General features: G+C 48.5%; 1 protein-coding gene across 3 annotated transcripts in view; it reads left to right on the top strand.

Annotated features, from left to right (window-relative positions):
* Positions 1 to 26,444, top strand: part of LRSAM1 (leucine rich repeat and sterile alpha motif containing 1) — a 173,616-nt gene that overhangs the window by 11,934 nt on the left and 135,238 nt on the right. Inside the window, exons 4-6 of one of the 3 annotated variants that reach the window (XM_068134880.2) lie at positions 1,022 to 1,096; positions 18,692 to 18,760; positions 20,140 to 20,224. In XM_068134880.2, coding sequence (XP_067990981.2) covers positions 1,022 to 1,096; positions 18,692 to 18,760; positions 20,140 to 20,224 — 229 coding nt within the window. Of the gene's footprint in view, positions 1 to 993; positions 1,097 to 18,691; positions 18,761 to 20,139; positions 20,225 to 26,444 lie in introns of all 3 variants that reach the window. The other 2 variants (XM_068134881.2, XM_068134883.2) reach the window with 2 other exon arrangements.

Below are 26,444 nucleotides of genomic sequence, written 5' to 3'. Positions count from 1 at the left end.
AGGTTCAGACATACATGGCATCAGACATACATGGCGGCGGCCATCTTGGATTTTGACGTGGGTTGCACCCACACACCAAATTCGAATGCGGTCCTTCGCTTACGCACGGACGGACGGACGGACACACGGACGGAGGGGAAAGCCATAGTCCCCCTTTCGCTCCGCTGTGCGACGGGGCACAATAACGTCAATCGTCTCCACTCCAAAATGCAACTAATACCCATCAGCACCTTCTTCATATCAGAGACACACCACATTGATGCCAATCACAGGCTGCACCAAACTCAATAACATCAATCATCTCCACTCCAAAATGCAACTACTCCCCATCAGCACCTTCTTCATATCAGAGACACACCACATTGATGCCAATCACAGGCTGCACCAAACTCAATAACATCAATCATCTCCACTCCAAAATGCAACTAATACCCATCAGCACCTTCTTCATATCAGAGACACACACTACATTGATGCCAATCACAGGCTGCACGCAACTCAATAACATCAATCATCTCCACTCCAAAATGCAACTAATACCCATCAGCACCTTCTTCATATCAGAGACACACACCACATTGATGCCAATCACAGGCTGCACGCAACTCGATAACATCGATCATCTCCACTCCAAAATGAAACCACTCCCCATCAGCACCGTCTTCATATCAGAGACACACACCAGTAATGTCAGAGTTGGACAAATTCCGACCACATTTCGATGCTAATGGTTTGGGTTTCCAAAGGACGAGGGATGAAGTTACCTGCTCCTTGGCCCTGAAGCATTGACCTGCAAATTGAACGCATTGTTTGCTGGTTGTTAGAGATCAGTGGGAGGTTCGTGTTTCAATCTCGTTAAGCATGCAATCATTCCTCCAATATATGTTTTTGTAAGGACATGGGACAGCTGGCCAAATGTACAAATGCTTGTTTAAATTTGAAGACAAATTAATGCCAAAGGCTTCGTGATTTTTTTTTTCCCAAACATTATAGCAAATGTACAAGTGGATGTTTCTGGCAGGTCCTGTTGCTGCATACCAATAGGCTGAACTCAATCAGTGATTCGGCCGACCTGAAAAACCTTTCTGGCCTTCAGGTACTACCAGCCATGTGTCTTGTTGCCACATGCCGCCCACTCCGGGTTCCTCATGATTATTTTTAACACTTCAGCCTTTTCTAATCACACTGCTCTTCATTTCTTAACTACATCGCAAATACTTTGAAGAATGAACCCTGGTGTTGGGCTAGCGGCTAGGGTGTCAGCTTAGGATCCTAGGATCCTGGGTTCGAATCCCGGTCGATCGCTGAATTAACGCCAGGGGGGTTGACTCAGCCTGTCATCCTTCCGAGGTCGGCTAATTGAGGACCAGTTCACTGGTAATTCCCTGTTTGTCGTTAAAGGCGGCAAAAAGGGTTGGCGTCAGGAAGGGCATCCGGCCGTAAAACATTGCTTCAAAAAGGGAAACCGAAAAACAACAACAACCACGGTTCCCGAAAAAGGCCAACCCCCGCTTGCGGGGAAAAATGGCCTTTAAAGGTGGTTATATATATAATGAACACGTTTTCGGTGTGATACAAAACAGTTACATTGGGGGCAGTTATAAATAAAACATTTGAATGAGGTAGATCAACAGCAGAATGAGGTAGAATGAGGTAGATTAAGATGGGCAAGGCGACCAATTTGTTCCTCAATTGATTGCTGAACTACTCCAAAGTTGTTTAATTGCTGCTTTGATTTATTTCTCCATCTTGGTCCTTGCATCTCCATAGGTGACAAGACGCAAGTCACCACACCTGAAATAAATAGCTTGTGCTAAAATAAATGGAGCAGAACATTTGATTTCCATTCGTAAATGACCTCCAGAGCAGTTTTTACAAACATGATGATTTCGTCCTTTTTGAAAAAAAAAAAAAATTTACTTCCATATCGAGCATTATGTACAAACTTCTGCTTGAGTTGCAGAACCTGTTGGCATGCTACCTCATGGTTCCTACACACCACATTGATGCCAATCACAGGATGCACGCAACTCAATAACATCGATAATCTCCATGCCAAAATGCAACTACTCCCCATCAGCACCATCTTCATATCAGAGACACACACCAGTAATGTCAGAGTTGGACAAATTCCGACCACATTTCGATGCTAATGGTTTCACTTGGAAAGGTGAGTATCGGCTGGAGAGGTGAGAAGACAACAACAACAACAACAGGCATTTTAAGGCCATTTTCCCTGCTAGAGCGTTAGCCTGGTGTTGGCTTAGCGGCTAGGGTGCCAGCTTAGGATCCTAGGATCCTGGGTTCGAATCCCGGTCGATCGCTGAATTAACGCCAGGGGGGTTGACTCAGCCTGTCATCCTTCCGAGGTCGGCTAATTGAGTACCAGTTCACTGGTAATTCCCTGTTTGTCGTAAAAGGCGACAAACAGGGTTGGCGGCAGGAAGGGCATCCGGCCGTAAAACATTGCTTCAAAAAGGGGACCAAAAAACAACAACAGCCACAGTGCCCAAAAAAGGCCAACCCCCGCTTTGCGGGGAAAAATGGCCTCTAAAGGTTTTTTTTTTTTGGTTTTTTTCCCTGCTAGAGCGGGGTCCCCATGCGGCCGTAATGCGACCGTCCCCATATGCGATCGGCCGGTCCCCATGACAATCTTCTCCATTTTGCCCTATTTTCTGCATCTCTCCTTGTTAACCCCCTTGCCCGCATTTCTTCTTCCACCACCTTTAGTCAAGTCTTTCTCGATCTTCCCCGTCCTCCAACTTCCTTCTACATTAATTTCCATCACTCTTCTCAACCAGTCACTTTCATCCTTCCTCAACACATGACCAAACCATCTCAACCTGGTTCTCTTCACAGCATCAATCACAGGCTCTATTCCCATCATCTTTCGCAATTCATCATTTGTCTTCCTCTCTCTCAACGATACTCCACACATCCACCGAACCATTCGCATTTCCACCGTTTCCAGCCTTCGTTGCTGCTCTACGTTCATTACCCATGTCTCGCTCCCATAAATCATAACACTTCTCACACATGCAGCATACACCTTTCCCTTCAGCTTCAACGACACTCCCCACCTCATCAGCACGCCACTCAGTTCCCGAAACTTCTTCCATGCACATCTCACTCTAGCAACCGTTGCTGAGTCTGATCCACCTTCTCCATTCAGCATGTCTCCTAGGTAAAAAAATGTTTTCACACCTTCCAGCTTCACGCCGTCTCCAAGATCCAACTCAACATTTCCTCCATCTGCAGCTCCCTCTGTGCACACCTTACACTTGAATGTAGCTGCCACACTGGTTATTGACCCTCTCAAACCACTGCATTTTTGATGAACTCACTCAGCGCACATTGTACATTGAATGGAATTCACTCCGACACCCTTCCTGCACACAGCACACGGCCGCTTCCCAGTTCTTTCCACCTCACCACATGCTTTACCACTTGCCATCACCTTCGTTTTTCCGATATTCACCTTCAGACCTTTTGTCTCCATACATTCCTTCCACTTGTTCATCTTCTCCTTCAGTCCATCCATACTTTCTGCAATCAACACCAGATCATCTGCATACAACAACTCCCACGGTAAACCCTCCTTTACGTTCCGAGCCAGCACCTCCATCACAGCTACAAATAGTAGTGGACTTAGTACCGACCCCTGATGCACTCCCACCTTCACCTCAAACTCCACTGTTCCCGTCCTTCGTCCTTACAGCTGTGCGCGCTCTTTTGTACATTGCATCACTACTCTGATCAACCATTCCTCCACTCCTAATTTCCTCAATGCCCATGTCACTACTTCACGTGGAACCCTATCGAATGCTTTCTCCAGATCAACAAACCCAAGAAACAACTTCTTCCTCTTCTCCATGTACTTCTTCTGCAACTGCCTCACAATAAAAACACGTCTGTCGTTCCTCTTCCTGGCATAAATCCAAACTGCATTTCGTCAATCTTCACTTTCTTCCTTATCCTCCTCTCCAACACCCTTTCCAATACCTTCATTCCATGCTCCAATAACTTTATCGCTCAGTACGAGCCACAGTCCAGAGGGTCACCTTTCCCCTTGTATAGAGGGACGAGGGTACTCAGTTCCCATCCACTGGAATGCGGCTTTCTTTCACCACCAGATTGTAGATCTCTGTCATTCTCTTCACACCCCAATTTCCTGCTTCACACCCCAATTTCACCATATCTCCTACAACTCCCGTCGGCCCTCCCACTTTTCTACTCTTCATTGCTTTTATCGCTTCCTCAACTTCCTTCTCGGTTATCTTCTCTGCCGGTCCGAAAACTGCGTTACTCTCGATGTTGCCAACCCATTCATTCTCTGCATTCAACAGTATTTCCATATATCTCTTCCATCTTCCTTTAATTCCATCTGGGTCCACAACGATTTGTCCCACTTCATCCTTCAAGCACCTCACCCACATCACATCACACCTCTCTTTCGCTATCTGCTTTGCAATCCTGAATACCGCTCTCTGACCCTCTTCCAAATCCAAGCGTTCTCCGAACATTTTCCTACATGCCTCCTACGCCTTTGCTACCTCTTTCTTTGCAGCCTTCTTGGCTGCCTTATATCTTTCATGCTCTGCTTTTTCTGCCCCCATACCCTTCGCCTTCTGCCACTCCTTGAACTTCTTCCTCTTCTCGTCAATCTTCTTTCCAACTTCATCATCCCACCACCATGTTTCCGAGTGCCTCAGTGGTGCTTTTGTCCATCCACATAGCTCACCAATGGCTCCCAACATACTATCTTTCATTGACATCCAACCACTTTCAAGCTCAAGCACATCATCCTCTACCACACTCAGCCTCTCTTTTAATGCCTCCCTCACTGTCACCTCTTTCAACCTCCACATCTTCATTTTCGGTTGGTACTTCACCCGCCGAGCTCTCCTCACACCTTTCACCCTTATGTCGCAGACAACCAAGTGGTGCTGTGAAACAGCCTTCTCCCCCGGGATCACCGTTGTGTCCCGGAGGTGCCCCTTATCTCGCCTACGCACCATCAGGTAGTTAACGGTTGTCGTCGACCCACCTGACGTGTATGTAACAAGCTTATTATCCTCTTTCTGGAACTGAGTATTACAAATCAACAAATCAGCTCCATCAGCAAACTCCAAAATCCTTTCACCTTCTTCATTTCTCACACCATATCCGTAACCCCCATGAACTCCCTCAAAACCATCCATACTCCTTCCTACATGTCCATTTAGGTCTCCTCCTACCACAACAACTTCCTCATCTTTCACGTTTTCCATCAGCTTCTCTATCGCACACCAGAACTTGTCCTTCTCTTCATCGCTCCGACCAACCTGCGGAGTTGAGATGACGTTCACCAAGAGCTTTCCAATCATCATTTTCACCATCATCAACCTATCACTCACTCTCGTCACACTCACCACACTGTCTACAAACTCCTCAGAAAACAGGACACCAACACCATTCACGCCCTCCGGGCACGCTTGCCACACAAACTTGTATTTCTGTCCCTGCCTACCCTTCACCATTCTCACACCACTTCCCTTCCATCTCGTCTCTTGCACACAACATATGTCCACTCTTCTTCTGACCAATACTTCCACCACTTCTCCTGATCTCCCAGTCATTGTCCCTACATTCCATGTCCCAAACCTCAGAAACCGATCTCCACGTTGGGCATCAGACGTTTCGTCGTCATAAATGGAGTGATTTCCACCCTTGCTTCGATTGGGTTCCCCACCTTGAGATTTGACGAGAGGGAGTGGGGTCCCCCACGGGGTACTTCGGGCTGTACCCTGCCCATATGTCGTTGTAATTGTCATGGTTCTCTTTTTGAGGCAATGTTTTTATGGCCGGATGCCCTTCCTGTCGCCAACCCTTTGTCACCTCTTGCGACACGCAGGGATACGGTGTACCTATTCTAAACCGGGGTACACACCGGGAGGAGAGGTGAGAAGGAAAGAAGGAAATAATATATATATATTTTTTTGTATATAAAACGTTAGACAAAGGGTAAGATGTTCGGGGAAGGTAGGGAGAGAAAAATAAAATCAAAGAAAAAAGCCAATACAGCAAAGGAAAGAACTTAAATTTACAAAATACTGACGTGGGGAGGGAAGCCTAGAGGGACCAGTCCGTGCACGTGGTATGAACAGAGAACGATTAATTACACACAAGTTTGCACGAATTACAAAACCAAAACTAACTAGAAACACACTAACACATACACAATAAAATAACGAGTGGAAATTTGACAGACACAAATGGGAAAATACTGTTACGTAACCGTGATTAACACCACAGTTACGGATGGCCGATTTGCGAGACTTTAACTCCCGAGGCGAAAACTCAATGGCGGATTCAAACTTAACACAAAGTTAAACGCGCGGAAGGGCAGACGCAGCAAAGCTCCGCAGCCTTATCTATTAAAATGAAACACCCAGGAAAACTGCGTTCAGATATATACAAAAAATAATATAAGGATTTATTAATGAAAAGTAAAGACAGTGAAAAAAACCCGCCGGTAAATCTAATAAATCGAATAAGCCTAAATTGGGATCCCAGACACAACAGATATCAAACACGATACGAGGGAGGTGAATACGAAAATAACACGTCTCGTCGTTCAAAATGTACGCGGATGCGGCTTATCTTGTCTGTCTTTCGTCGCCTTTGTGGCGGCCGCCCAACACCGCTCCTTTCGGCCCGATCGCACACCACGAGGTCCCTCGCTCCAAGTTCCACAAGGCCTCCTCCAAGCACCACGCGTCCGACGCAGGCCAGCGGCTCCACACGAGGCCGATCTCCACAAGGTCCGTGCACCAAAGGTTCGACGTAAGCTGCACAAAGCAAGCGAACTCCACTTGGCTCGACTCTCTTTTGGGAGTGCTGGCAGCCAAGTGCCAACTGCCAACGAACTGCGACCAACGAACCTCGAACTGCTCACGAACTGTTGCGAACTCCCGTGTGCTCTGTGTGCTACCGAACTCTCTCTCTGCGAACTGCCACTGTTCCACGAACTGCCTCAACTCCCAACTGCTCGGTGTGCTCGGTGTGCGAACGAACTCTCCACCAACTCTGTGTGCTCGGTGTCCTCGGTGTGCCAACTGCCGACTCCTGAAATGGCGTCCGACCGTCGCTAATATTGGTGGCCGATGACGTCACATTGGCGCACTCCTCAGCCAATCATAGCCTCCCAACTCGCCGGCTCGCCCAGGTCACGCCCTCTGCGGCATCCCACTCCTGACATCTCTTGTTACGCGACCCTGCGGTCCTTGTGTAACACGTGCCAGGCGAGGTTTGTAGGCCTTGGAGGTGTAAACGGTGGCGGTGTTTTTGGCCTGGTTGTGTCCATTTATTACGAAGTCATTGTCAGGGAAAGGAATTATTTAATGTTGCGCTAAGGACCTAACTAATGTTTATGTGGTTTGCAGTGCCATAATGGACAAAGGTTTGACTACTAGGTGAGACTCACAGGGGCGTTACCTTTAACCCCTCACTATTTAACACTCGAATCTCCAGGTAGATCCACAATCATACATCTTACCCCGACAAACGCCTAAACATCAATAACTTATTACATGTAGAGTCCCTGTCACGACAGCCGAATACCTACCTATTCAGATCTACCTAGCTCTAGATGTTGCTCTACCAAATTCATAACACAGCCCCCCCCCCTGGAACCGTAGCTCCTGCAAGGTTCACCGCAGGGCTACCATTCCAGCCTTAACACTTACTGTCACACACTTAATTAACCTATGAAATAAATCAGGAAGGGCTGTGGGAAGTGAGTCGGACTACCTACCTACACTTCCTTAACATGCTGAACCCCTTAACCATCATGCAAGTATGTACATTGTCTTCGTTGTTCCTGTGGAGGGAGGAAACAAACAACACACAACACTAACTTAACCACAAAACTTAACCATCTTTCCAAACTCAAAACTCTAACCTTTGTACATACCCCGGTCTACAGACCGCGTCCCCCGGTGGATGCCACAAGACTCAACCTTACCTGCGGGGCCATCCCCAATGCATCCCCCTAAATTTCCACGGGCCCTGTCCAGATGTTACAGGTGAGTGACACGGCTCGGTGGATTTCGCCCACATTCATGCAACACAGACCCCTTAACCACTCATTCTCATTCCATAGGTCATCAAGGCATTTCAAAAATCAACAAAGCACTTATTTCAATACACCCCCTGCAGGACCATGGCATTGATGTCATTCACGTGTGTGTGCATTCCTCAACTAGGCAGCGGGGAGGTACCGCACAAAAAGATGGTGGGGGCGCATCAGGCTGTGGTGCCCGCAGTCCCAAAAACAAGTCAACCGACTTACAAGTTCATTGCCCCCCCCCCCTTTACCTCTTGGCCCCGTGACAGCCCAACAGCCCCTTTCCGCCGTTACCTCGCCGGTGAGGGTCTCCACACACACCAGGCTCCTTTGCCTCCTGCTTTCGCGCAGCAACACGGGTCATTGGGGGACTTCCTCACCCCGCGGCGCCCAACCAGACCCTCCACCGACGAGCTCCAATTTCCAGTTACCACCGGCTGCCAGGGGTAATTGCCGCAGAGGGGGGCCCGCAGGCATCGCTCCTCAGAGCTTGCTCTGTACCTGCGGACACACACACCTTCCCCACCCACAAGACCCCAAAACACACTTCCTCCCCCGCTGCCATTCAATTCTCCACACAACTCAGCACAATTCAGTACAATTCTTGGTGTAAAAGGTGTTACAAGGCTTGCCATGGCCTGCCACATGTGAAATCCCCCAGTTCACATTTAAACCATCACACATTTCCAAAAGCACATTTCCAAAAGCACAAGTATCGCCCCTCATTATCTCCAATAACCATCACTCACTCTCCAGGTTCCACTCTCACGACCACATCAAAACACCTAACCACAATACAAAAACATACGCCACCCACAAGACACTGTGGCTCCCATTCCATCCCCTCACCGGCCATGTCATCACTCTCACCCGCCTCCCAACTCCAATTTACATGTCCCCAATTTCCAAAGCAAGTCCTGAAGCCTGGGACAGTACTCCTCAAAACACTCACCTCAAGTGCAGGTAGTTGCAGGTTGGTCAGGTCCAAGAGTGTCATCCACCACACCTAATTTCCCCCTCACCCTTCCAATCCACTCCGGAGTCTCCCGACCCATGTAGGAGCTCAATCTATCCCCGTGAACTATCTGTGGAAGGGTATGCGGGCCCATCTGAATTTTGAACACCACATCAGTCACCTGCCGAAGCACCACCCCAGGGCCCTTCCAAGGTGAAGTGAGTTTTGGGCACACCCCCTTCCTCCTCCGGGGCCAGTAGAGCCAAACAAGGTCTCCAGGAAGGAAACGAGGTGTGTGAGCCCGAGCGTCATACCGCGTTTTCATCTGCGAAGAAGCCAAGCCAATTTGCTTCCTCGCAAACTCATGAGCCTTTTCCATGCTCGCTTTCAAATTGGTTGCATAGCTCTCCACAGTTGGCTCACCCGGTTCTCCTGGTGACGGTCCCATCAACAAATCTGTGGGGACTCGCATCTCCCTACCGAACATCAACAAGGCGGGGGTGCACCGAGTGGTCGCATGCTGGGCGGTCCGGTATGCCATCAATATAAAGGGAAGGTGCTCGTCCCAATCCTGTTGGTTTTCAGATGTAAAGAGGGCCAATTGTGTCAACAGTGTCCGGTTGAATCTCTCTACCATCCCATCCGATTGAGGCCTAAGGGGAGTCGTCCGGGTCTTATGAATTTGGAGGAGCTCGCACACCGACCGCAGGAGGGCAGATTCAAAGTTCCGGCCCTGGTCAGTGTGTAGCTCCCTTGGGACGCCAAATCGGGAGAAGAATCCCTCAACTAGAACTTGAGCTACCAGCCGGGCTTCCTGGTTGGGCAATGGGTAGGCCTCTGGCCACTTGGTGAAGTAATCCATTGCCACCATAATGTACCGATTCCCTCGGTGGGTGGCTGGCAGGGGCCCCACCACATCTACTGCCACCCGCTCGAGCGGTGCCCCGACATTGTACACCTGGAGCGGGGCCTTGCGCGCACGTGGGGGTCCCTTCTTACCGCGGCAGAGGTCGCAGGATCTCACCCAATTTTGGATGTCTCTGCCCGAATTCACCCAGTAGAACCTCTGCCGTAATTTGGACAAAGTCTTGGCCACGCCCAAATGTCCCATTGTCCTAGTCCCATGCACGTGCCCCATAACCACTTCCTTCAATTTGTTGGGTACAATTATCAACCAGGAAGCTACATCACCCATTGGTGTCACCCACTTTCTGAACAAATAGCCCTCTTTCAACCCCAACATCTGCCACTGTGCCCAATAGGCCTTTACCTGGGCTCCGTGTGGAGCAATCTCCTCCCAAGAGGGTCTTTTGTCCTCCTCTAGCCAATGAAAAAGGGGCCCCAAAACAGGATCCTCCCTTTGACTCTCTTGCCAATTCACATCGCCCAATTCCTGTGGGGGTTGTGGCAAAGTTCGCCTGGTCACTTTTGCTGCATATAGGCATGCATCAATTTGGCCCTGCCCAATTGGATCCTTGGCTTCTTGTCTATCACAAAATTTACACTGTGCCTCCCAACAGGGGCGCCGAGAGAGAGCGTCTGCATTGGCATGTGCTTTGCCAGGCCGATGTTGCACAGTGAAATTATACTGCTGCAGCCTCTCAAGCCACCTTGCAATTTGTCCCTCCGGCTCTTTGAACCGAAGGAGCCATTGCAAGGAGGCGTGATCCACTCGGATCACAAACTCCCTCCCATAAAGGTAAGGGTGAAAGTGTCCAACTGCAGACAGCAAGGCCAATAGTTCTTTGCGGGTAACGCAATAATTCCGTTCGGGCCTCGAAAGTGCCCGACTGTAATACGCAATAGCCCTCTCGACTCCCTGTTGCATTTGTGACAACACAGCTCCCAATCCCTCCTGGCTCGCATCTGTGTCCAGGATGTAATTGCCATCATCCGTCGGGTATGCCAAAACTGGGGCCTCCACCAGACGTTGTTTTAAGTGACTGAATGCCTCGATGCAGCTCTCTGACCATACAAATTTGGCTCCTTTCTCTGTCAATTTGTGCAAAGGTCTTGCAATTTCCGCGAAATTTGCCACAAATCTCCTGTAGTACGAGCAGAGGCCCAAAAATCCTCGGACCTCCCTTACATTTTTAGGGGCGGGCCACTCTTTTACAGATTTCACCTTTCCAGGGTCAGTGGCCACGCCGCTCTCACTGATCACGTGACCCAGGTAAGTCACTTCCCTCCTGAAAATTTCACACTTGCTCGGATTTAATTTCAACCCGGCACCCCTTAATCTCCCAAATACGTCTGACAAATTTTCGACAGCCTGTTCAAATGTGGGAGCATGGACCAATACATCATCCAAATAGACGAGGCAAGTCTGCCACGGTAAGCCAATTAAAACACGTTCCATCAGACGCTCAAACGTGGCAGGGGCATTGCACAATCCAAAGGGCATGACGACAAACTGCCAGAGACCCTTTCCTGTGGTGAACGCCGTTTTCTCCCTCGCCTCTTTATCCATTTCCACCTGCCAGTAACCACTTTTTAAATCCAACGTGGAGAACCATGTTGAGCCTGAAACGGCATCGAGGGTGTCATCGATCCTTGGCAGGGGATACGAGTCCTTGAGTGTCACATGATTGAGCTGGCGGTAGTCCACACAGAACCGAGTGGTCCCGTCCTTCTTCTTCACCAGCACAATGGGTGACACCCAAGGACTCACCGAGGGCTCGATAAATCCGGCTCTTTCCATTTTGCTCACCTGTTCCTCTGCCTCCTCTTTCTTAGCGAAAGGGAGCCGCCTCGGCGGTTGGCGAACAGGCCGAGCCTCGCCAGTACTAATTTTGTGCCTGACGAGACTCGTGCGTCCAACGTCCTCGGGGGAGAGAGAAAAAACACCCAAGTTCTTACCAACCAAATTGTGCAACGTCTCTACCTGCTCCGATGTTAGGCCCTCTTCAGAGCGTGTCATCATGTCCCGCACTCCCTCTGACCAATCACATTTCCCCAAATTTTGCCCTTCTTCCGGCTGTACTGGCAAGCATGTGGATCCACCTCCTCCGGTGACCTCTACTACACTACTGCATTTGGCTACGATGGCTCCGCCCCTTATAGTGCGGGGGCTGTCGGACAAGTTGAGCAGCCTGACTGCCAGCATAGGCCCACGGGTGTCTACGAGGGTGCGACCCACCATTAATTCCTCCGTCCCCTGCGAGGACCACGACTCCACTAGCCCCAGCTGGCCAATGGGTTGAGCACCTGCTGCTAACTCTGCCATCACGACTCTCTCGGACCTGGGAGGCACGGTCACAGTGCGCGGCACCTCCAGCCACGTCCCCTGCACCTCCTCGTCATCCCCCAGTCCCATTAACTGCAGCCTCTCGGTGCCCAACCACATATGACCACGCCCAAGGTCTAATTGGCAGTCATGTTCCACCAGGAAACTCAGTCCCAACAGACACTGATCGCACACCCCCGCCACCCACACAACCACGCTGACCTCCAGGCCACCCAACTCCATCCTCACCACTCCGCGTCCCAATATTGGTGCCGTTGCCCCCGTAGCCAGTTGAAGGCTGTGTCCTTCTACCCTATCAATTTTGTCCCAGCCTCCAACACTCTGGTCTAACACACCCGGATTGATAATGGTGTCACTGGCTCCAGTGTCCACCACAGCCTCACAAAATTCTCCCTCAATTTTGCATCTAACCCTTAGATTACCTGTGCCAATTTGTCCGCAATTCACTACTTCCACCAAAGGAGGGCGCTTCTCCACACACTTGCCAGCCGAGCATGGCCCCGTATGCTCGGCTCGTTCTAGTTTCCCGCACACTCTACCGCTACTGGCCCAGGCGGAGGTGGTGGTCCTCTGTCTGGCACCTGTGGACCTACTGGGGGCCCCCTCCTTTCTGGACTGCGAAGCCTGTCAGGAGGTGGGGGCCCATATGGTTGCCGACAATTCCTCTGACTGTGCCCTCTTCTCCCACATCTAAAACAAGTCCCCAAGAACGGACCCCTCTGGTAGCCAGGCGGAGCCCCCCTTTCTCCCGGCCCAGCCCGATAAAAATCAGGCCATCCCGATGGCCAACCTGGACCACCCTGTCGTGACTCGCTCCCTGCAAATTGTCCCCCCATCAAATTTGTCAGCTGGCGGCTGATTCCCCTTAACATTCGCCCGATGTCATCCTCTGGCTTTTCCTGATCCCGCACCTCGGCCTGCCGTACCGTCACAGGTGCCCTCTCCGATGCGCGGTTCGACCTTCACAAAAAGGTCAGTCTCGCCGCGCATTCCGCTGCCCGGTGCACCGTGGGTGGGTCCTGTAACTCCACCAACGTCCGGACCTCAGGATCAGGGAGAGCCGCCATAAATTTTTCTATCGCCAGCTTGTCCCACGCCTGTGCTGGTAGGTCCCTGTATGCTATCCTCACAGATTGGTATATATCCTGGGCCAGCTCCTGCAACGTCTCATTAGGCTTTTGCCTGCGATGCAGCAGCTGTGCCCTGACCAGGTCGCACCTTGCGCCTGTCCCGTACCTGTTATTCAAGGCCTCACAAATGGCCTTGCTGGTCAATATTCCCTCTGGGACTACGTTTAACACGTCGGCGGCTGACCCCCGCAGTGTCGCCACCAGATTCCCCATGCGCTCCCGCTCTCCCCAACCATTGAGCTGAGACACGCACTCAAATTGTGTCAGGAAAGCCTCGAGGCTCCCTGATCCGTCAAAATGTACGAGGGGGATTGTTTTTCCAGAGACTCTATTCCCCGATTCCTCTCTGTCCAAATCCAGTCCGGGGCCAAAACACCCCCCCAACTGGGTATTCCGTTTCGGAGCCTCTGGTGTCCAAATGTGGCTCGTGGTGAGGGTCTCCTGGGTCACCTTAATCTGGTCCTGAAGATGTTTAACCGACCTACTCACCTCTTCCTTCAGGCTCTCTTGAACCCGACCAACCTCCTTCTTGATGGTATTGTCCCAGATCTCCAGTCGCTCCTGCATAAAATCACTCACCCTTTCATTATCCATTAGTGGCCCCCACAGGCCTTTCTCAATTAACCCTTGCTCCTGCTCTTTTATGCGGGTTTCCAACCCCCTCACCTCCTCGGCCAATTTGCCCCCCTGTCGGTTGAGCAGTCCCCATTCCTCACTCTGCTGTAGCATTCTGGCATCCACCCGGCCCCGATAGCCTTCCAGGTCCCCATTTGCTTTATCAATTCGACCCTCCAACGCTTCCCCCCTCCGGACAGCCTGGGTCACGCCCTCCTCTATTTTTGACATTAATTCTGTCCGTATCGATTCACTTGCCACCCCTATGGCTTTTTCCATCTCCCCCCCCATTAGTTTCTACTTTATCCTCCAATTCCCCCAGTCTGCCCGTAATTTGGTTTTGCACACTCCCTTCTATGCCATCAATTCGTTCCCCCAGCTGCTGTGCCATTTCCCCAATTTTTCCTTCCAATTCTTCATTCCTCTCTTTCATTTGTTCATTCATTCGTTCATTCACTTTTCCCTCCAATCCCTCAATTTTGCTGTCCATCCCTTCGATCTGTTCTTTCAAACCCTCCTTCAATCTATCCATTTGCCCCTCCATGTTTTTTGTTTGGGCATTAATTCTGTTCTCCAATTGCTCGTTCTGAGCATTCATTTCCCCTTTCAATCCATTAATTTGGTCACTCATGTCCTTCAGTCCTTCCCTCCATTCATTCCCCTGGGACTCCATTTTATTTTCCATCCCACTTTTCATTTGTCCCATTTGTTCCTCCAATCGATCACTCATTCCCTTCATTCCTTCCCTACATTCCTTCCCCTGGGACTCCATTTTTCTTTCCATTCCTCCCATCTCCTTACTCATTTTATTTTCCAGCCCGTCAATTTTATCATTTATTCCCCGACTGGCTCGCTCACTGTTCTTTTCCATTCCTTCAATTTTTCGAAGCAATTGACCCAACATCTGGTCGGTTGTCGGGGCCGTTCCTACTGCTCCCGACTCCCCGGTGGGGGAGGGGGATAAGTTGGTGCTCGGGACGAGGGAGGTTCCAAGGCTCACCTCTGCATCTAATTCCCCTATTTCCGGCTCACTCCCGACGCTGACGGAGGCCTCGCTGCGTACTTCCATCTCATCGACCTCCGACATCCGCTTTTCGGAAGGTCGTTCCCCGCGCGCGTATTTATTTCAATACCAAAAACACAATTTAAATTTGACGAAGACGCGATATCGCGCTCCGTATGCCCAATTGATTACTAAATTTCTCCGCCTCGCCTATAAAAATTTTGCGTTCGAACGTCGGGCGCAATGTACGCCCGACCATGTCGATGTCTCGCCGCGGACAAAAAAAATTTGTCCGACGGGTTCAAATCCTACACTCCTGACACCACTCGTTACGTAACCGTGATTAACACCACAGTTACGGATGGCCGATTTGCGAGACTTTAACTCCCGAGGCGAAAACTCAATGGCGGATTCAAACTCAACACAAAGTTAAACGCGCGGAAGGGCAGACGCAGCAAAGCACCGCAGCCTTATCTATTAAAATGAAACACCCAGGAAAACTGCGTTCAGATATATACAGAAAATAATATAAGGATTTATTAATGAAAAGTAAAGACAGTGAAAAAAACCCGCCGGTAAATCTAATAAATCGAATAAGCCTAAATTGGGATCCCAGACACAACAGATATCAAACACGATACGAGGGAGGTGAATACGAAAATAACACGTCTCGTCGTTCAAAATGTACGCGGATGCGGCTTATCTTGTCTGTCTTTCGTCGCCTTTGTGGCGGCCGCCCAACACCGCTCCTTTCGGCCCGATCGCACACCACGAGGTCCCTCGCTCCAAGTTCCACAAGGCCTCCTCCAAGCACCACGCGTCCGACGCAGGCCAGCGGCTCCACACGAGGCCGATCTCCACAAGGTCCGTGCACCAAAGGTTCGACGTAAGCTGCACAAAGCAAGCGAACTCCACTTGGCTCGACTCTCTTTTGGAAGTGCTGGCAGCCAAGTGCCAACTGCCAACGAACTGCGACCAACGAACCTCGAACTGCTCACGAACTGTTGCGAACTCCCGTGTGCTCTGTGTGCTACCGAACTCTCTCTCTGCGAACTGCCACTGTTCCACGAACTGCCTCAACTCCCAACTGCTCGGTGTGCTCGGTGTGCGAACGAACTCTCCACCAACTCTGTGTGCTCGGTGTCCTCGGTGTGCCAACTGCCGACTCCTGAAATGGCGTCCGACCGTCGCTAATATTGGTGGCCGATGACGTCACATTGGCGCACTCCTCAGCCAATCATAGCCTCCCAACTCGCCGGCTCGCCCAGGTCACGCCCTCTGCGGCATCCCACTCCTGACATCTCTTGTTACGCGACCCTGCGGTCCTTGTGTAACACGTGCCAGGCGAGGTTTGTAGGCCTTGGAGGTGTAAACGGTGGCGGTGTTTTTGGCCTGGTTGTGTCCATTTATTACGAAGTCATTGTCAGGGAAAGGAATTATTTAATGTTGCGCTAAGGACCTAACTAATGTTTATGTGGTTTGCAGTGCCATAATGGACAAAGGTTTGACTACTAGGTGAGACTCACAGGGGCGTTACCTTTAACCCCTCACTATTTAACACTCGAATCTCCAGGTAGATCCACAATCATACATCTTACCCCGACAAACGCCTAAACATCAATAACTTATTACATGTAGAGTCCCTGTCACGACAGCCGAATACCTACCTATTCAGATCTACCTAGCTCTAGATGTTGCTCTACCAAATTCATAACAATACTTAACTTTGATGATGTGGAGAGCTTGAAGGATGCTTTCTCGCCGGATGAACCGGAAGCAGAAATTAAAGGCTAAACACCCCAGAATAGGTGTCTATCAACACCTCAGAATAAGCATGCGTTTGACTCGCCAACAACTTCCTGTGGACAATGAATAAACATGCGTTTGACTCGCCAGTGACTTCCGGTGGATAATAAATCGCTCTGTCTGTTCCCACAAACAGTTACAAGCTCTCATAGTTTGCCCCCCTTGTGACGAGCTACAATTTAAGCCCCATGCTAATTGCGGAGATGTCTTCCCCGTGCCGCGGTTTCCCAACCGACTGAGAACAGCTGATGCAAAAGCTGGTGTGGGTGGGGCCAAAGTGGCAATGTGCCAATTGACAGCCATATTTTCACCAAGAGCTCATTTTGATCCAGCTTTTGGCCCTGACCTCGCTATTCAGGTATAAAAGACCCCCAGGGCAGTATCTGCGTGTGGTGTTGGTTTTGGCTTTGGTCGGGTGCTGGTTCTGGCTTTGGTATTGTTGGAGGTCTAGTTCGGGTTCATCTTGGTGAATGGACGCTTGAGAGGTTGTACTCGTGTTGGTGGGGTGAGCTCGGGGTCGAAGCACTCGGTCAGACGGACGGAGACCATATGACCGAAGCCTAGCCATGCTGCATATATCTTTTAGTTCTCACACAGTAAGCTATTATTTTACACATCTTTTCTCAACTTTTGTCTTATAAAGATCGTTCTGACTGAACTCAAAAGAGCTCAACAAAGAGGCAGTACACAACCAACGGTTTTGAGAGCAACAGCCCAACTCCTCTGGAGCGGCCACCGATTGATAACGCATTTTCGCATTTTCTCTCCTGCACCTAGACATGCTTACATGCACCACACCTCGTATCATCTCCAACCTGCACCATTAGACACCACATAAATTCCTCCCACCATTACCTCTCCCTTTAGCGTTGGCTCGCATGACTGCTCCCGCCCGGTAAGCGAGATGCCGTGATCCTCGCACTGTCTGTCTTTCTAATGTTGTCTTACTTTCCCATGAATGTCTGATGGATGCGCTGTATTATGCAATGGCTGGTAAGTAAGGCCTAGGTTAAGTTTTGCATCTCGTACATTTTCTTTCCTGCTTGTAAATATCACATCAGTCTTCATTGTTGCGATCAATGTACATTTTCATTTTCATTCCCCCATTGTTCCCTTCGTGTGCACCTTCCGCTCCCACAAACATTAGAGCCCTTGAGTCCCCCTCCCCTCCCCCCTTTTTGCATTTTCCAGCTTGTGCCTTGTAAAGAAATCTAATAAATCCCTTGTTGACGTTCCTTTCCAATCTGTCCGTGCCTATCTTTTCCTCCATTGATCCATCGCTGTTTGCACTTAGTTTAGCTAGGGAGATTATCACTCCCTGAGTAATTGACTCATTCAGTCCGGCATGCATCAAGCGGTAAAGCTCGGCTGCCCTCATGAAAGATTTAATTAAGATAAGATTGGTGCATAGCCGAGGGCTTGTGCCCCAGCCAGAAGGCCACGTGACATTCAGTTAAACGGTATTAGGCAGCGGACACTGCTTGGTGGTTAACTGTTGGCACTTGCAATTGACTAGCAACCTGCTGCGGCACAAAGTTATTCGTGCACGGTAGCCTCATTCCCGGTAAGTCCGAGGGGAACCGAGGATACCCACCTCTAAGTAGACCTGAAACCCAGGGCCGTAACAATATATTTTATATCCTGTGTGACTTATATTCAAGGACATCCTGTTGATCTCATTTTATCTTGTCCAGATTTGACAGGCAATATTGGCACTGTCATTCTGCCTTTTACTGATCATTCATTTATCTCTTTTAGCTTCATACTTTTGCACTCATTAAATTTTATCCATTAATTTATTGTTCTGTTTTGCATGTTCTTTTTACAGGTGTTAGATCTGCATTTCAACAAGCTGATAGCTCTACCAAAAGATATTGGACAGCTAACCAGCCTCCAGGTGTACTATTCACCCACCTTTCTTCTCCTTTGAAGATTTCATGTCTAGTCATCTCCTTATCCCTTAATTTGCTTCCTGCATTCTCCTTTGCTCTGATCTCCTTTTTGACCCCTGATACATCTTAAACTTTTTCTGTTCTACATTTGTTTCACGTTTTTCATTTGTTTCGTTTTGTTTTACTTCTGACAAATATCCTGACATGACACGAGAGGAAATATAACCTACTCGATAATACAGTCCAAACTAAAACCTGAACACAATCTCACTATGGATGACCCGCCTCCCTCCCTTTCCACGTAACAGTATTATGGATCATCCCCACCCCCCTTTCCACGTAACAGTATTATGGATCATCCCCACCCCCCTTTCCACGCAACAGTATTATGGATCACCCCCTCCCCCCTTTCCACGTAACAGTATTATGGATCACCCCCGCCCCCCTTTCCACGCAACAGTATTATGGATCATCCCCACCCCCCTTTCCACGTAACAGTATTATGGATCACCCCCGCCCCCTTTCCATGCAGCAGTATTATGGATCATCCCCACTCCCCTTTCCACGTAACAGTATTATGGATCATCCCCACTCCCCTTTCCACGTAACAGTATGATGGATCATCCCCACCCCCCTTTCCACGTAACAGTATTATGGATCATCCCCACCCCCCTTTCCACGCAACAGTATTATGGATCATCCCCACCTCCCTTTCCACGTAACAGTATTATGTATCATCCCCACCCCCCTTTCCACGTAACAGTATTATGGATCACCCCCGCCCCCCTTTCCATGCAGCAGTATTATGGATCACCCCCGCCCCCCTTTCCACGCAGCAGTATAATGGATCACCCCCGCCCCTCTTTCCACGCAGCAGTATTATGGATCACCCCCGCCCCCCTCCCCACGCAGCAGTATTATGGATCACCCCCGCCCCCCTTTCCACGCAGCAGTATAATGGATCACCCCCGCCACTCTTTCCACGCAGCAGTATTATGGATCACCCCCGCCCCCCTTTCCATGCAACAGTATTATGGATCACCCCCGCCCCCCTCCCCACGCAGCAGTATTATGGATCATCCCCACCCCCATTTCCACGTAACAGTATTATGGATCACCCCCGCCCCCCTTTCCATGCAACAGTATTATGGATCACACCCGCCCCCCTCCCCACGCAGCAGTATTATGGATCATCCCCACCCCCCTTTCCACGTAACAGTATTATGGATCACCCCGCCCCCCTTTCCATGCAACAGTATTATGGATCACCCCCGCCCCCCTCCCCACGCAGCAGTATTATGGATCGTCCCCCCTCCCCCCTTTCTACATAACAGTATGCTTTTCCATCGTATGCAGGTGATCAATGTTATTTTGAATCCCACAGTTGCTGAACCTGGAGAATAATAAATTGCAGTCACTACCTGAATCAGTTGGTGAGCTGCATAATTTGCGAACTCTCAACGTGAAAGGTGAGCTTTCTGCTTGTCCTGAATGTAACACAATTGGTGATCCTTAAACCTTTTTCACTTCCTCATCTTCCTTAACAGAAGTTAACTTTGTGGTTTACCTTTGCATACACTGTCTGCTAAAAGCTGAAAATTCTCATGAAATTGTATGCAGAATTGATGATTCTGTATAAAATAATGAAGTTGTAATGAGGAGTGACGAGACCAGATGGTGTAATGGTTGCAGTCTCCACTTTGAGTTTGGGAGGTCGTTGGTTCAAACCATGGCCGAGTCGTACCGAAGACTTTAAAAACCATACGTGCGCTGCTTCCTTGGTTGACGCTCAGCATTTAAAAGGATAGAGCACAGACAAACAATGCTGGGAAGGCAAAGGCAACACACCCAGTATAACCCTCATCAACAAAGACAAAGTGCTTCGTCAGCACTGACGCTCTGCAGAGAGCATGCATGGTACATCAATTCAAAATGATGAGTGATGTTGTCTGGCCCAATTCTCTGCTGGAAAGCCAGAGCTATTCTACTCACGAGTGTGACTCGGCGCGCTCTGCATGGTGCGCCTCACCATACGTCGTTTCAGAGGGATAGGCATCTTTGACCAATTTGGTGTCTTTGTTTTATTACTTGCAAAATCGAAGATTTTTCAAGTATATTGCTCGGTTGCATTTGTGGTTCTGTCTCTGTCTGTCTGTCTGTTTGTCACCGGCCTACAGGTCACAATTCAAAACAGATCATCACGAAACTTCACCAAGTTGTATAGGTCGTCCCAATTGAGAAGCCTATTGATTTTGAGGTCAAAGGTCATCTGGAGGTCACATTTCTAAAATCGCCATTTTAAATCCGATTGACTTGAAAAGTGAATAGCATTTGCATATTGTCACTAAATTGGGAAATGAAGTATTTTTGAGGTCAAAAGGTCAAAGGTCAACTCAAGATCAAATAAAAAAATCATCAATTTTCATCTGAAAAGCTGTCGAAGCACACAGCATCTGCATATCGAGTCACTAAATTGCGAAACATACTATTTTTGAGGTCAAAAGGTCAAAGGTCAACTCAAGGTCAAACTTCTACATTCGTCACTTTACATCTGAAAAACCGTCAATTTTCATCCGATTGACTTGAAAATAGAATAGCATTTGTGCATTGCCTCACTTAATTGGGAAACCAACTATTTTTGAGGTCAAAAGGTCAAAGGTCAACTCAAGGTCAAACTTCTAAAATCATTTTTCATCTGAAAAATCGTCACTTTTCATCCTGTTGACCCGAGCTTTGATCAAGATCGTAAATTTTAATCTTCATGAAATGGACAATTTGCTGTATCAATGGAAAACTTCTGGGGGTGTGGGGGGGGGGGGGGGGGATTTTGCAAGTATCGTGCTACGCAATGCCGTCTTCTTGTTATTTTATTTATATATTTATTTTTTTGGGATACAAGATCGAGGCTCGTATAAGAGCTAACATTATTCAAAAAAGACAAACTGACACATAAAACACAAGATAAAGGGAGCGGGAGACAAGATGGGGAGAAAGAGGGAAGCACAGAAGTACAACATTTGAGAGCAGGGACATCGGGAGATCTGTGGGAGGGAGAGGGCTTGGGGGGAGGAGGCACGGGAAGGGGGGGTGGGAGGGGGGAGGGCGAGTGGGAGTGGGAGAGGTATACAGCACATGGGCATTGCTCGGTCGCTCGGACCTCCAGGACAACAACAACAGGCATTTTAAGGCCATTTTCCCTGCAAGAGCGGGGGTTAGCCTTGCGGTCCCCATGACAATCTTCTCCATTTTGCCCTATTTTCTGCATCTCCCCTTGTTAACCCCGTTGCCCGCATTTCTTCTTCGACCATCTTTAGCCAAGTCTTTCTCGGTCTTCCCCGTCCTCTACTTCCTTCTACATTCATTTCCATCACTCTTCTCAACCAGTCACTTTCATCCTTCCTCAACACATGACTAAACCATCTCAACCTGTTTCTCTTCACAGCATCCATCACAGGCTCTATTTCCATCATCTTTCGCAATTCATCATTTGTCTTCCTCTCTCTCAACGATACTCCACACATCCACCGAACCATTCGCATTTCCACCCTTTCCAGCCTTCGTTGCTGCTCTCCGTTTATTACCCATGTCTCGCTCCCATAAATCATAACACTTCTCACACATGCAGCATACACCTTTCCCTTCAGCTTCAACGACTCCCCTCCTCGTCAGCATGCCACTCAGTTCCCGAAACTTCTTCCATGCACATCTCACTCGAGCAACCGTTGCCGAGTCTGATCCACCTTCTCCATTCAGCATGTCTCCGAGGTAACAAAATGTTTTCACACCTTCCAGCTTCACGCCATCTCCAAGATCCAACTCAACATTTTCTCCATCTGCAGCTCCCTCTGTGCACACCTTACACTTGAATGTCGCTGCCACACTGGTTAATGACCCTCTCAAACCACGACATTTTTGATGAACCCACTCAGCGCATATTGTACATTGAATGGAATTCACTCCGACACCCTTCCTGCACACAGCACACAGCCACTTCCCAGTTCTTTCCACCTCACCACATGCTTTACCACTTGCCATGACCTTCGTTTTTCCGATATTCACCTTCAGACCTTTTGTCTCCATACATTCCTTCCACTTGTTCATCTTCTCCTACAGTCCATCCATACTTTCTGCAATCAACACCAGATCATCTGCATACAAGAACTCTCAAGGGTAAACCCTCCTTTACATTCTGAGCCAGCACCTCCATCACAGCTACAAATAGTAGTGGACTTAGTACCGACCCCTGATGCACTCCCACCTTCACCTCAAACTCACCACTGTTCCCGTCCTTCGTCCTTACAGCTGTGCGCGCTCTTTTGTACATTGCCATCACTACTTTGATCAACAATTCCTCCACTCCTAACTTAATCAATGCCCATGTCACTACTTCACGTGGAACCCTATCGAATGCTTTCTCCAGATCAACAAACCCAAGAAACAACTTCTTCCTCTTTTCCATATACTTCTCCTGCAACTGCCTCACAATAAAAAACGCGTCTGTCGTCCTCTTCCTGGCATAAATCCAAACTGCATTTCGTCAATCTTCACTTTCTTCCTTATCCTCCTCTCCAACATCCTTTCCAATACCTTCATTGAATGAATGAATGATCGTTTTAAGGCCATTTTCCCCGCTAGGGCGGGGGCTAGCCTTGCGGGCCCCATGACAATCATGGTTCCCTGTTTGAGGCAATGTTTTTATGGCCGGATGCCCTTCCTGACGCCAACCCTTGGTCACGCTCTTCGATGTGCAGGGATACAGTATGTCTGTGTTCAACAGCATTTCCATATATCTTTTCCATCTTCCTTTAATTCCATCTCTGTCCACAACGATTTGTTCCACTGCATCCCTCGTGCCTCGGTGGTCCTTTTGTCCATCCACATACCTCACCAACGGCTCCCAACAGACTATCTTTCATTGACATCCAACCACTTTCAAGCTCAACCACATCATCCTCCACCATACTCAGCCTCTCTTTTAATGCCTCCCTCACTGTCCCCTCTTTCAACCTCCACACCTTCATTCTCGGTTGGTACTTCACCCGCCGAGCTCTCCTTGCACCTTTCACCCTTATGTCGCAGACAACCAAGTGGTGCTGTGAAACAGCCTCCTCCCCCGGGATCACCTTTGTGTCCCGGAGGTTCCCCCCTATCTCGTCTACGCACCAGCAGGTAGTCAACGGTTGTCGTCGACCCACCTGACGTGTATGTAACAAGCTTATTATCCTCTTTCTGGAACTGAGTATTACAAATCAGCTCCATCAGCAATCTCCAAAATCCTTTCACCATCTCCATTTCTCACACCATATCCGTAACCCCCATGAACTCCCTCAAAACCATCCATACTCCTTCCCACATGTCCATTTAGGTCTCCTCCTACCACAACAACTTCCTCATCTTTCAGGTTTTCCATCAGCTTCTCTATAGCACACCAGAACTTGTCCTTCTCTTCATCGCTCCGACCACCCTGCGGAGCATATCCTGAGATGATGTTCACCAAGAGCTTTCCAATCATCATTTTCACCATCATCAACCTTTCACTCGCTCTAGTCACACTCACCACACTGTCTACAAACTCCTCAGAAAACAGGACACCAACACCATTCACGCCATCCCCTTGTCACACAAACTTGCATTTCTGTCCCTGCCTACCCTTCACTATTCTCACACCACTTCCCTTCCATCTCGTCTCCTGCACACAACATACAGTCACGTGAAAAAGTAAGTGCACCACATGTAAAGTTTTGACTTTTTCAACATATTTCAACATACAGCTATTTGATCTTTATTTAAACGATATTGACAGATAAAGGTGATATTATATAACAAATATCATGAAACATTTACATTTTGTAGTCCATTGTATAATTTAAATAAACATAAATGCAAATTTCGCATGTGGAAAAAGTAAGTACACCCCTACATTTATCACGACTTCAAATACCTAACATTAGAATCAGGTGCACCAGCTCAGGTGCAAATGATTAGAATATTGATAGAGAGGATCTTGGAGGAACCTGTCTTCTTTAAACCTCAGACATTTAGTTTGGTTTGCTCTTTGTTGTTTAAGTGTGCGGTGTCACCATGCCTCGATCCAAAGAGCTCTGAGGCCTTCAGAAAGAAGGTTATAGATGCCTACGAGTCTGGGAAGGGATTTTAAAAGATCTCCAAACAATTTGAAATCAATCATTCGACTGTCTGGAAGATCATCTACAATTGGAGAAGATTCCAAACAACTGCCAACTTGTTCAGGCCAGCCCGCCCCAGCAAGTTCAGCCCGAGAGCAGACCGCAAGATGCTGAAAGAAGTCTCTAAGAACCCAAGAATGTCATCACGGGACCTACAGGTAGCTCTTGCCACTGTTGATGTCAAAGTGCACGAGTCTACCATTAGGAAGAGGCTGCACAAATTTGATCTACATGGAGGTGTGCCAGGAGGAAACCTTTGCTGTCCAGAAAAAACATCAGGGCAAGACTAAAGTTTGCCAATGAACACCTCGGCAAAGACCAGCACTTCTGGAACAATGTGCTCTGGACAGATGAGTCAAAGGTAGAGCTATTTGGCCACAGTACCAGAAGACATGTTTGGTGAAAACCAAAGACAGCATTTGACCACAAGAACCTGATACCAACTGTAAAGCATGGTGGTGGAAATATGGTTTGGGGCAGCTTTGCTGCATCAGGGCCTGGGCAGCTCACCATCATAGAATCCACAATGAATTCTTCATTGTACCAGAGGGTGCTTGAGGATAATGTGAGGCCATCTGTCGGAGAGTTGAAGCTCAACCTAAAGTGGACCTTGCAACATGACAATGACCCTAAACATACCAGTAAATCCACCAAGGAATGGCTGAAAAGAAAGAAATGGAGGGTTCTGGAATGGCCAAGTCAAAGCCCGGATCTAAATCCCATCGAGATGTTGTGGGGGATTTGAAACGAGCTGTGCATGCAAGAAACCGCTCAAACATCGCACAGCTGAAAGAATTCTGCATGGAGGAGTGGGCAAAAATTTCTCCCAGTTGATGTCAGAGACTGGTAGACAGTTATAAGAAACGCCTACTTGAGGTTGTTTCTGCCGAAGGGGGCAATACCACCTATTAGAGCCAAAGGTGTACTTACTTTTTCCACATGCGAAATTTGCATTTATGTTTATTTAAATTATACAATGGACTACAAAATGTAAATGTTTCATGATATTTGTTATATTATATCACCTTTATCTGTCAATATTGTTGAAATGAAGATCAAATAGCTGTATGTTGAAATATGTTGAAATATGTTGAAAAAGTCAAAACTTTACATGGGGTGTACTTACTTTTTCACGTGACTGTATGTCCACTCTTCTTCTGACCAATTAGTCTAGTAGGAAGACTAGGTCCCCCTGCACCCCCCGGAGATATACTTCTAATCAGTGTTTCTAGATTGGAAAAAATGTGTAGAAAATGACTAGCTATGGCCCCAAGCTGAAAAAATGTCCCACATACCATTTTTATGCAAATTACTGCTGCAAATTTTATGCAAAATTATGCAAATTTTATGCAAATTTTTGATGAGGAGTAGAGTTGAGGGGTCTTTGAGGGCTTCATCGAGGTGCTCTCGGTTGCAAGACTGGGTCATTCTGAGAAGCACAGCAGGGTCAGAGATCATGATGTTCTCCTCCTCAGTGAATCTCTCCATCAACAGCCTCTCCATT

Source organism: Myxine glutinosa, chromosome 13 (assembly GCF_964187855.1).
Source record: "Myxine glutinosa chromosome 13, kmMyxGlut1.1, whole genome shotgun sequence".
Taxonomy (NCBI): Eukaryota; Metazoa; Chordata; class Myxini; order Myxiniformes; family Myxinidae; genus Myxine; species Myxine glutinosa.
This window is presented reverse-complemented; position numbering and strand designations above follow the sequence as displayed.